The 12,553-nt window shown below is 54.3% G+C and overlaps 1 protein-coding gene and 1 pseudogene across 1 annotated transcript in view; both read right to left on the reverse strand.

Moving 5' to 3' along the window:
* LOC131421255 (cullin-associated NEDD8-dissociated protein 2-like) overlaps positions 1 to 12,553 on the reverse strand; it is a 37,155-nt gene that overhangs the window by 5,735 nt on the left and 18,867 nt on the right. Inside the window, 8 exon segments of the mRNA XM_058567935.1 lie at positions 1 to 165; positions 3,888 to 4,057; positions 7,051 to 7,115; positions 7,117 to 7,144; positions 8,618 to 9,991; positions 9,994 to 10,104; positions 10,457 to 10,598; positions 11,725 to 12,017. Coding sequence (XP_058423918.1) covers positions 1 to 165; positions 3,888 to 4,057; positions 7,051 to 7,115; positions 7,117 to 7,144; positions 8,618 to 9,991; positions 9,994 to 10,104; positions 10,457 to 10,598; positions 11,725 to 12,017 — 2,348 coding nt within the window.
* LOC131411330 (poly(rC)-binding protein 2-like) lies at positions 952 to 2,108 on the reverse strand (annotated as a pseudogene).

Genomic DNA, 12,553 nt, shown 5'->3' on the forward strand with positions numbered 1-12,553 from the left:
CCGGATATCGTAGTGGTCCTTCAGGCCATCCTCCACGTGGTTCAGGAACTCGCAGATGTCCAGCTGGCCCAGGCAGCTCTTGAGCAGCGAGTACATGCATTCGAAGGCCGCCTTCTGCACGTCCAGCCCATCGTCCACTGTGTGCTTGAAGGGTCCCATCTCCACCTGCAGGAAGGAGGGATGACGAAAGGTTGGGGGATGTGACCCCAGGGGGTAGGAAGACCTCCCCTAGTTCCTACTGCACATCCCACTCCTGTTGTTCAGTCCTGTGTCCCATCCCCAAATCATGCCTCATACACTCAATCTCCAGGCCTTTGCTCAGCCTGCAATGCCCTTTCCACCAAATGATAACAGCAGTAACAATTACTATCATAATCTACTGAGCAGTTATGATGTGCTAGGCATTGTACTGAGTGCTTGACAGATGACATTGTACACAAGCATCACAACAGCCCTAGGAAGACAGTGCTACTCTTAGCCCCATTTAACATATGAGGAAACTAAGGCTCAGAGAGGTTAATTAACTTGCCCGAGGACACACAGCTAGTAAGCAGCTGAACCAGAATTAAAAACCCAGGTCTCTCGGAAGCCATGAGGCTCTGCTCTTTCTTTTTCTTTTTTTTTCTATTCACAAAGAAAAAGGTCCAGTCCATCTTTTAATCTTTTTCAAAAATTCCTGAAATTACAGAACTAAACCGAAATGTATTAATATTCCACTCTTACATTTCCATGACAAACAGAAAAAACAAAATTTCATGAGCCAAAAAAAAAAAACAGGGAGAAGCTTATAAAACTAAATATGGATCTCAGCATTGACAGCTGAGCAGAGAAAGGAATTAAAACACTTTCTTTAAAAAAATCACAAGTGGATGATCAAGTGTGTAGAAACTGAAAATTTACAAACTATTTAAAACCTGGCATCGCTGACTGTTCAGAAGCTACACAGATAGATCATGGGCGGTGATGAACAGCAGAAAGGGATAATGGATGACCTGCATGGTTCTGGCTGCTCCCCATGCCGCCCGTCTCCCAGGACAGCCTGACATTGATTAGATACTGAGCCAGACTAATGCCGGCAGCAGATCTAGTGACGGTAACCTGCCCATAAGTAGATCCTTCCAACGCGTTCGCAATTTGATCTGCGCCCCAGACACCGACGGATCTCATCAATTGTGGCACCTTGACGCCCGATTATGCAGCTCATCACATCATTTGAAATGGTGAGTTCATGAGAAGTAGTCTGAGCAGATGCATCCAAACCCCAACAGCCTTTCACCCCTGGAGAGCTGGAGTCAATGCCACTGAATCCAGTGTGGCCATGCGTCATGGGAAAATGAGGCTGTTGCACTGCCAACCGGTGCAGCTTGGTCAAATCTGGCTGTGGAATGGCATACTGTCCTTGAATGGTAAAGGCCTCTAGAGGTCCCTCCAGGTCAGGGCTGAGGCACACGGACGGAGTGGTATGGGGAAAGCTCGTACTGTCACTGCCTGTTGCTGTACCTGTCTTGACCACCTGCAAAGATGATGGAGAACTGGACGGCTTGGGCTAGTAAGGGACGGTCATGCCCCTCGGGGGGACTCCAACATGACCACGCAGATCTGTTTCACACACTCAGTGATGGACTGTGGAATCCCAGCAACAGTGATGGCCCGCTCAGCTGAGTTGGGGAGCATACCCCCTGCCACCTAGACCTTAGCCCCAGTACTTGCTCGTATTTCCTTGATCTTGCAACCACCTTCCCAATGAGTTAGCCATAGTGACTAACAGGGACCACCAGCCTCAGGGTGACTGGGGGTCTACTGGCACCTGTGCTATTGGTCACAGTGCTGCTGATGTCCTCTTCCAGTTTGTCAATGATCACAGCCAAGGCTTTGAAGATGGCATTAGTGGGCCTAGCCAAAGTAATAATTCTCTTGGGACAATTCCCTTCTGAGATGTTAATACGTGCACCGCTCTCCTTGCACATCTTCTTAACTGATTGTCCTTCCTTTCTGATGATACTGCCAACTTCCTTTCCATGCATAAGTAGCCGGATGGTGAGTGACACTTAATCCACGTCAATCACACTGGTGTCCATGTCGAGCAGTGTTCTGGGGAGCTGGACTTTGAGTGGTTAAGTCCTTGGTCACTGGTGGGGTGAAAGCCAAAAACTGCAGGCATGAGGCCACTGAGGGGGAAAGGGGAGGGGGCAGGAAGGGGAAGGGTGGGAGGCTGGGGGTGGAACAACAGGGGCTGGGTGGAAGGCGAGGGGGTCCCCCAGCAGGCGAGCGGTGGGCGGAGGAGGAAGAGGGGCCAGGGGGAAGAGGAGGAGGAAGCGGGAAAGAGACCTGGGGCAGGTGGGAGAGGGCGCAGGCTGCAGCTGCTCCAGCTGCTGGGCTGGGCGAGGCTCTGCTCTTAATGGTAAACTCTTTCTCACCCCTCAAAGCCCAGCTCAAATGCCCTGTTTTTTGGGAACTTTCCTAACCCCTCTAAACAGAGTCGTTTCCTCCTCACTGATGCAAGGTGGTTCAGACCTTTTTGTTACATCGTGTGATAACTTAGCTATTAAATCACTTTTAATCTCTGCTCTGCCCCTTAAATCCTTACTTCACCAAGTGGGCTCTGAATAAGTTAAATAATCAGCAGAGTGGGCGTCTCTCTCCTTCAGGAGGCCCTGAGCTCCCTGGTGGCAGAAACCATAACTGGTCCAGCTCTGAGTCCTGGCACTCGGACCCAGGGCTGGCGCCCCGCAGACACCTGCTGAGTGCTGAGTGACAAGCGAGCCACCATTACCGAGTGCTGACTGTGTGCCAGGAGCAGTTCCGAGCACTTGCGAGATTTAACTCTTTAGATCTTCTCAAAACCCTGTGATGTGAACATATGAGGAGAAACAGACTCAGAGCAGATCAGGCTGCCCTGGCCGGGGTCACTGTGAAATAACAGAAAATAAATATATTGGTCTCTGCCCCCGGTTCCTGGCTCAGGGCTCCTAAAACCCTTGTAAATTCCCACGTGATAAGAGCACTAGGAGAAGCTTTTGTTCTGTTGAGGCGACTGTGGGAGGGCTCCTGGATGGGGGCTGGTCACCAGAAAGACCAAGCCATGATTAGAAGCTTGGCATTTTCAGCCCCACCTTGATCATGCCTATGTGAGGAAGCCTCCATAAAATCCCAAGGGTATGGAGTTCGGAGCGCTTCCAGGTTGGTGAACACATCCACACGGCGAGGGTGATGCACCCCAACTCCACCAGGACAGAAGCTCCTGCACTCAGGACCCTCCCAGACCTCCCCACTGTGTATCTCTCCATCTGGCTGTTCATCTGTGTCCTTGATCACATCCTTTAACAAACTAGTAAAAGTAAGTGTTTCTCTGAGTTCTGTGAGCCACTCTAGCAAATTAGTTGAACCCAAGGAGGGGGTCATTGGAACTTCCGATCTATAGCCAGTTGCAGAAGCACAGGTGACAACCTGGGCTTGCAATTGGCATCTGAAGGTCGGGGGCAGTCTTGTGGGACTGAACCCTTAACCTGCGGGATCTGACGCTCACTCCGAGTAGGGAGTGGCAGAACTGGGTTGAAGTTCTGCACACCCTGCTAGTGGCCAAGAATCACTTGTTGCTGTGGCGAAAACCTTCACACGTTTGGTGACCAGAAGTGTCAGAAGCGAAGTGTTCTCTGTAAATGTAAAGGAGACACACTGGGAAGAACTGGGCTTTTTTCCTACACAGAAGGAGGAAGACTGGGGTTTTCCCTTTACAGTCACACAGCTGGGAAGTGGAGGGGCCAGACTTGACCCAGGCCATGTGGCCCCCGCGCCTGCTCTGAGGAGCTTGACCCTAATCCTCGCCACAGCCCTACTGGTCAGGCCTGAGGGCTCCGGCTCTGTCCGCCCCCACCCCCCAGCCTCACCTCTCGGATGAGGCCCTGGCGGATCTTCATCTCCTGGTAGAGGAGGGGCAGGATGTCATCCAGCAGGTCACGGACCAACGAGGGCTTGTTGTGCACGGCCAAGTTGAAGAAAGCCAGAGTGGCCCGGCGCACGTTCAGGTCTGGGTCCCGCAGGCTCTCCATGAACTCTCCTGGCAGAAAGACGAGAGGGGGCGTGAGGGACAGCAGATCCAAAACACAAACCACCTCGACCTCCCACCCCAGTTATCTGCTTAATGTGAGCCATGCAGACCCGGCTGGATGTGGTGAACATGTTCCGAGCATCAACTCTGTGCCAGGCACAACAAGCTTTCAAAGTCCAGATAAGAATGCGGACTCAAATCTGGCCTGGGCTCAAATCGAGACTCGACCACTCCCTAACTATGGGACCTCGGACAGCCTCAATGTCCTCATCTGTAAAACGGGGATAATAACAGTACCTACACTGTATGACTGTTTTTAGGATTAAAAATGTGGTAATGTCTACAAAGCACATAGCAGAGTGCCTGGCACAGTGTGAAGATCCTATAAATGTTAATTTGATATTATTACAGATGAGGCTCCTGAAGATCAGAGAGGTGAAGAAACTTACACAAAGTCACACAGCACTTCTCTGAGTATACCTTTGTGTATAGTTTAGACTTTTTAAATAATAATGTTAATGTTTCATATACTCAATAAAGAAATGAAATAAAAAATGAGAGAGATCCCTAAAGAAAATGAACTGTATTTCTAATCATTAATATAACCACCCAGGTTATGAAGGAGTAAACAAACAACCAGGTAACTTCCACAGTATTTTGACTAGATGCCCTCAGGCTAAAGACAAAAGAACTATAAACAAAGATTGATTTTTTGAAGATAAGGGTTAGCAATTCTCAGACTACTTTCTGCGTACTCTAGGATTAAAAGCAAATAAATATCTTGTACATAACAAGAGTTGGGTGTCTCACTGCTAAAAGAAGCGTATATGGAAAGGCAGAAGCTAGAATGAACCCTGTAGGACTGGACTGGAATAGGAGGTAGCTATGAACACATGGTTTCAAGACAGACAGAAAGAAAGAATGACAGATGGAAAAAAAGAAATCGATGTGAATGGACGTAAGTATATATAAATACATTACATATGTGTGTCTGCCTGTGTAAATACATGCGTACATACATACAGTGCCTGGGTCTGTCTGCTGAGAGGGCCTAGAAGCAATGGCACCCCAGCAGCAACAAGTACACCCAGTGTCCAGATCTTGGATTCTAAATGCCATTCTCCACTAAAAGGAATCAGGGCTGCTTAGAGAAACGGCTGATTTCAGAGCTGGGGCAGGAAAGGTTCAAGATAAGTCTGGAGCATCTTATTGTGCCAAAAAGTAAGGATATGCTCAAAGAAAGATGGAAACATGTCAACAGAACACAGGAACTAGCATGAAGGGCTCCCGCTTGCTAAATGTGAGACAATCCTGAGAATCAAAATAAATAAAGACAGTAATAGGTTATAACCCACTGAATGAAATAGGAACCCATGAATCTACAACGATATGAATAAATAAATAAATGGGGGAGAAGGAAAATTTCTTCCTGAGAATAAAATGCAAACTAATAAATATGGAAGGAATGCTGGAATTAGAAAGCTGCCATTTGGCAACTGTCAGTAATCATTGATTCAGGCAAGAAACCACAGTGGACGCAAAACACAGTGGGCAAAAATTTGATGAGGAAGAAGATATTTTGATAGATTCAAAATATTTACTCATTCCAAAGGAAAAGAAGAACTTGAGTGTGGAGAAACCTCAAGGTCTCCACCTTAACTAGGTGATCAGAGTTACCATCACCAGTCAAGGGACAAATTGCCATCGTGTGCCTCATGATGTGATGCATTGAGAAGAACATAAAGTCTCCCAGCAGAGCAGGATTCAAACCCAGGGCTGGCAGCCTCTGAGCCCCTTCTACTGTGCCATGCTGGCTCCTAGGTTCCCCCACTCTCTGTGAGAACACAGCTGTGGGGAACTGGCAAGACCTGAGTTCAAATCTCCTCTCTGAGCCTTAGTTTCCTCATCTGTAAAATGGGGCCAGTCCCACATTCCACGCAAGGGGCTGTGGGGATTAACTGAGATGAGGTATAGGACAGGGCCTAGCATGGCACCTGGTGTACAGTGAGAGCTCAAAAACCGTGCTTCAAACACACAACAACAACCACCGAACACCCAGGTGGAGACCCCTGGGGCTGCCAGCCACAGACAGCTCAGGCAATGGAGGGGACCAGGGCTGGGCAGCATGTGCTGGGTCAGGACACAGAACAAAGTTGTTGCTGACGATACTGCTGTAGCTTCTGGACGTGTTCTCCAATTCAGAGTGCGGCCACATCTACTGACCCCTTGCTTTCATACAACAGTGCCCCAGCAGGTGGGGATCAGCACCCCCATTTCATAGCAGGAGGAGATGACCTGTCCACGCTCACACAGCCAGGGAGCGGCAGAGCCAGGATGCAAACCTGAGGCTGGCAGACTCCAAAACCGCTCCGCTCTCCACTAGGCCGCCCTGCCTGGATGAGGAGGGCCAGACTCCACTGCAGTCCAGTTAAAGGCCTGCAGGCTCAGAGCTTTAAAGGGCTAAGGGGTCTGTCTTCTCTAGGAAAAGCCAGGTCCTGCAGAGCGCCAAAAGAGGGCTCACCCTCCTCCCAACGAAGGCTGTTTTCCTCAGGCCAGAAGGTCCCTCAGACAGGATGAGCTGGGGAACCGCTCTCCCCTACCCCTATGCAGCCCGACCCAACCTGGTGCCCACTGAAGGCAATGCACGTGAGAGGCTGATGGTTTCCACTTCTAAAGGCCTGTTGTGTCATGGAGCACTTTCCCCCTCAGAAACCCACAGGGTCTCCAAAATAACCTTAGAACATGCAGGTAAGGGTTTCTCACCCCCAATTTACTGATGAGGAAACTGAGGCTCAGAGGTGAGAGGGGCATGCTGGCTTCACCCAGCAATTCAGTGGCAGCGCAGGGACTTGAACCCAGGCCCCGCTGCCTGTCACAGGGCTGAGGTGGCTTCCTGGGTCTCCAACACCCCTTGGCCAACACGTAAGAAAAATCAGCCCAAGCTCAAGGCCTGGATGGAGGGGACTGCGCGGGGTGGGGGGCAGAGGGGAGGGGGTGCTCACCAGTGAAGCTCTTCAGGAGGGGGTCAATGGAATGGGGCTGGTCCAAGATGAGGAACTTGACTGCTGATGACAGTGCTCCGGGTGTGTGGCCGACCTGCAGGACAAGAGGTGGCACATGGTGAGGGGCAGGGCCAGTCCTGGATGCCCACAGGCGGGCAGGTGCTAAGGCTCTCCTCTGCTCCGTGGGAGACAGAACTGCACCCCAGGCCCTCGTCCTCAGGCCTGCATTCTCTAAGCAGCGGCAGCTGTGCTTCAAGCCGGCTGAGGCCAAGGGGATTCCAACAGAATTCAGAGCATCCCCAAAGCCTGGTAACAGAGAACTCACTCAATTTTGCTTTTCTGCTTGCTTTCTGAGTAGAGAAGCTGAAGAAAGGGAGGGGAATTCCCATTATGTGAAGAAAGCACAGAAGAAGATTCGGGGTGGCTGATGCAGATATGCACACTAGAATAGGATTAGGTAAATTTAAAATAAGAGAAACAAAGCCAAGGGAAAACACCGACAGGGAAGTGAGATGGAGACTGGAGTGAGGGGTGTGCGGGAGAGGCACCAGGGAAGCCCCATGAACTTGCTAGGAGCAGGCCACTAGTTTGGCTCTCAGCTTCCCAGCAGCCGGTGGTAAAAAGGAAATGTGAGGGGCTGGCTGGTGCAACAGTGTGCATGAGCTAGCAACGAACCAGAGCCTAGAAGAAGCAGGGCTGTGCCTCATGAGACTCCCGCCTCTCACGGTTCCTCGTGAGGAGCCCTGTGCACGTAGCAGGCAATGTCCTCAATGTGTTCTTCCTGTCCACACAGTGGTGAGGGCCACAGAGTGCTCATTATAAAGCCAGCAACCCAGTAAGGGCCTAACATAATCACGAACACAGCCACAAGAGCAGTTATTAACAGTATTAATTAGGTACCACACACCACACCAAGCCCTTTGCCTGCATTATGTCAACTAACACACCCACTGACCCTCTCAGGGAACCAGCTGACCGGCTCAAGGCTGAGGGCTTCTGTTCTCAGGGGCTTTCTCTTGCCCGAGAGCCCCACAGCCCCACCTCCCGGCTTTCTTCCTCCCCGAGCTGCAGAACCCCCTGACGTGCTCTGACCTGACCACACAAAACCTGCACCGCCCCCAGTTCTTGCCTCGCCTCCCCAAGCCCTGGGGGCATGGCGTCCCATCCTCCTCTACATTCACATCTGCTCCGGGCTCAAGCTAGCCCAAGAGAGCTGCACTCTCTGCTGGCTGCTATATCTGGCCCCTCAGAGAACTGCTTTTTTAACCTTCGCCTAGAGCACAAGGCTGCTGTCCACACCGAGGATTCCAAAAATGGCATCATGAAAAGTTTACCGTTGCAGGGACATACTAAGGATTCTGTGTCCTCCATCCCAGAGGGTCCCCCAAGAGGAGGCCTGTAGGTTTCAGGAAACACTGTTGTCACGGCTCCTCTGCCTTGATCTCATACACACCTGACTTGCAGACCCAGTCACATGAACTAGCTCACCATGTGGGCCACTCAGATGCTCAGAAGCAAACTGCCCACCTCCGATCTGGGCCACCTGTGCCCACACCTGTGCCCCTACCTGCCGCAAGTTGCTTCCGGAATCGGGGCAGAAGGAACGGAGGGTTCACGAGGACCAGCTTCCTGATGCACTCGGCCACCACCCCCCAGCTGCCCTCCTCGGCGCCCTCGCAGCGCTGGAACAGAAGGGCCCAGATGTCCTCGGCATAGGGCTTCAGGCTGTCGGGCTGGGCGGCCCCCAGGGCCTCCCTGAGCGAGTGCAGCAGCAGGTACTGCCACCAGGGCTCGGCCTCCATCTGCCCCAGCAGGAAGGGCAGGAAGTTGGGCAGGTTCCCAGCGCCCACGCGGCCCAGCACGTAGGAGGCAGCCGCCCTCATGTCCTCACTTGGTGACCCCAAGGCCTCCAGAAGCCCTGTCTTTAGCTCCCGCTGGGGGCCCGGTCCAGCCACCTGGCCCACCTCAACCAGTGACAGGAATGCCAGGACCTTGACAGCCATGCTGGAGTGGGGGGACCTGGCATCACAGACCAGGCAGTTTGCTGTGCCTGCCGCCTCTTGGGGACAGGCGGCTGCAAGGGCTGCCACACACCGAGCCAGCAAGTGGAACACCTGCTTGTGCAGGCCGGGCCCGCCATCCACAGCCTGGTCGTAAACCGGCGCAGTCAGCAGGCTGAGGAGCTCGGCGTAGTCCACGCACGCAGGGCGGGTCCCCACCAGAGCCTGCAGGAAGCCTTCGGTGGCCGCCAGCACACCTGCTGGCAGCAAGGGCGAATGCAGCAGCTGCAGCAGCTCTTCGAGCACGGGTCTGCTGACCTCGGCCAAAGAGGCCGGCTGGGCCTGGGTCACCGTGGTGAGGAAGTCCACAGCCAGCTGGGCCACGTGCATGTTGCTCTCGCCGACCAGGGCGGGCAGCTCGGCCAGCACAGCCCGTGTGGTGGACGGAGGGAGGCTGTGGTCCTGGCTCTGGGCCAGGGTATCCAGGGCAGCCGGCGTGGCCAGCCGCAGCGCCCGCTGGTTCTTGCACAGGAATGAGGCCAGAGTGGGCAGTGCCTCGGCCAGGATGGGCTGCAGGTCAAGCCACAGTGGGGACACGGCCACCAGCGTCAATGCCTTGATGGCAGGCAGCCGGGTTATCTCATTCCACAGGCGGTCCAGGAGGAGCAATAGTGAAGGCTTCAGGTCATCCCCGAGCCGGTCACCCAGGTGGCCCATGAGGTGGCCCATGCAGGACATGGCCCGCTCCTTCACCTCCTGGTCCAGGTCAGTGGCACGGAGCTGTGCCAGGGTGGCGGCAGACATGTCTCCAATGTATGGCTCGGGGTCCAGCGCCTGAGGCCTGTCCAGCGGCCACAGGGCCCGCACCAGCTCCTGCAGCACGAGCAGGGCCTCAGCCACGATCTTGTAGAAAGGGTCAGCCACGCAGGCCATCACAGGTGGTGTGGGTGGAAGGCCTTGGCTTGCTCCGTGCCCAGGAGCCCCTGCAGGAAGGCCAGGGAGTCCCTCCGGATGGTGGAGGAGCTGGAGCCGTCTGCCAGCGAGAAGATGATGCCTATGGGGTGGGTGCAAAGGTTACAGGGCCACAGACCCTGACCCAACACAGCCCTCCCTGGATGCGGGGGTGGAGCTCCCACAGGCATCTGAGCTGGCCCAAGGCAGCTGGGCTCTGATGCAGCAGATTACAAGAGTGGAGGGCTTGGCTGGGGCCAGGGCTGAGGGACACAAGGCGAGGGAACCCATGTGAAACCAGGAAGTAGGGCCTGCACCCCAGCCTTGTTCTAACCGCTGGCAGTGGGGAGCCACCATGGGTTCCTGAACAGGGGCACCCTCCAGGACTGGGGGCTTGGGTCCAGGTTGTGGAAGAGGCCCAGGACAGCAGACACCCGGGTTGCAGTCCATCCTACCTGCTACCAGCACGGGCATGTGCTCTGCCAGGCTGCCAGGGAGGACGCCCGCCAGCTCAGTGAGGAGGCTGAAGCAGCCCTGGCGGGCCCTGACACTCCGATCTTGAAGCTGCCGCTGCAGGGCCTTGATCACAAGGGGCACCTGTGGGCAGGTGGGGGGACGTCAGGGACCAGCCAGGAAACCTCAGCCCACCACTACTGGGGGGCTGTGCCCAGGTGCATGCCCATGGAGAACCCCCAGCATGGAGAGGATCACTCCATCCCAAGCTTCCCATCACTCGCTTTGTACCAGGCCCCCGATTCCATACTCAGACCCTCTGAGGAAGGCACTATGCCAGGGTCCACTATTCAGACAGGGAAACAGACACAGAGAGACTAAGTAACTCGCTCAAGGTCACCCAGGCAGTCTGGCTCTCGCCCCTACACCCTGTGAGGGGGAAGCACTGGGGCCCCTTTCCTTCCCCAGCTAGATTCTCTCCCCAGATGAGTTCATCTGCTCCCTGAGCTTCAGATTCCAGCGAAGCAATAACTCCCAGATCGACATCTCCAACACCAGGCTCGTGTGCTAACTGCCCGCCCGACATCTCGACTCGGGCATCCAAGGACCTCGAACATAAATGTCCAGAACAGAACTCTAGACATCCCCCACTCCACTGTCTGCCATCTCGGGGAAGTGCATTTCATGCTTTAGCCAGAGCCTGGAACTCGCGTGACACCTCCCCGTGCCTCACCAATCCATCAGCAAGACCCAAGAGCTAACTCTTGAGTCTCACCCCTCCTCTCTGCCCCTACCACCCCAGTCCAAGGGACCACCCCTTTCTCCTGGACAGCTGCAGTGACCTCCTGCTGGTCTCCAGCACCTACTCCCACCCACCCTGTTACAGTCCATTCCCCACAAAGCAGCCAGAGTGAGCTTTTGCAAATGTAAATGGGATCCTATAATTCCCCTCCTGTGGCTTCCAGGACCTTAGAATAAAGGCGAAACTCCTTCTCAGGGCCTGGAAGCCCTATCGGTCTTGTCTATCTGCCCCCAGCCTGTGTGGTCCGGGGCAGGGACTTCATCTGTCTATTCTCCGATGTGCCCCAGCACCTAATGCAGAGGGCCAGGCACACAGTAGGTGGTCAGTACGCACACTTCAGTGGGTGGATAGATGCTAGGGCAGGCAGAAGGATGGGAAGACGGGTGGATGGAAGGGCTGTGAGCAGGTGGGATGGTGAGTCATGAGCGGGGGGGTGGAGGGATGGGAGAGAGGTGAAGGCATGCCCACCTGTCCTGGCAGCATGTTTAGGTTGCTGCCGGTCTGGGTGGGCTCCTCCTCAGCCTCCAGCCATCCCTTCGGGGGCCGGGTTTACCAAAGCAGCACCATGTAAGCTCCAAAGACATCAGCCTTGACGTTCTCCTCGCGTTCCTGGAAGCAGTGGATGAGCGCGGGCGCCAGGGTACAGTGGAAGTCGGGCAGCAGGTCGGGCCTCGAGCCGATCAAGGCCGCCATGCACTTGGCCGCTGCCCGGCGCACCTTCCAGCTCATGTCATCGTCGTCACTGTACTCGTCCTCACTCTCTGGGGCAGGATCAAGACACCATGGCAGACGGGGAGCCGCCTGGCCCACCCAAGTTGTCTCCGAGGATGGGGAAGTGAGAAGTGAGGAGCATGGAGGAGGCAACTGGGCCTGTGCTTCACCTCTCGATGACCGTTATTGACAGGCTATTAGGTTACCTGCCATTTAATGAGCACCTACTGGGTGCTAGGGATGGTGCCAAGCACTTCAAACCCACCACCTCACTTTAGCCTCACAATGACCTGCGCCACAGGGATTACTCCCCGCTGTGGAGACGAGGGAACCAGGCCCGGAGGGAAGCGGCTCAGCCCGAGTTACAGGGCAGGGAACAACTGGAGTTAAAGCCCGGTCCTCCCTCTGCCTCCAGACCTACGCTGTTTTGACTACACCACGGAAAATCTGACGTCTAAGTCTTCAGTGAGGACTTAAGAGAGCCCATTCGGGGCACAAAACCCATCCTCCGGTTTCAGGACTGGCTGTGTGATGGCTCATTTACTGGGATTCCAGAAGAGAGAAGCGATAGGGCCTCCCTTTGGCC

Source organism: Diceros bicornis, chromosome 2 (assembly GCF_020826845.1).
Source record: "Diceros bicornis minor isolate mBicDic1 chromosome 2, mDicBic1.mat.cur, whole genome shotgun sequence".
In the NCBI taxonomy this organism is placed as follows: Eukaryota; Metazoa; Chordata; class Mammalia; order Perissodactyla; family Rhinocerotidae; genus Diceros; species Diceros bicornis.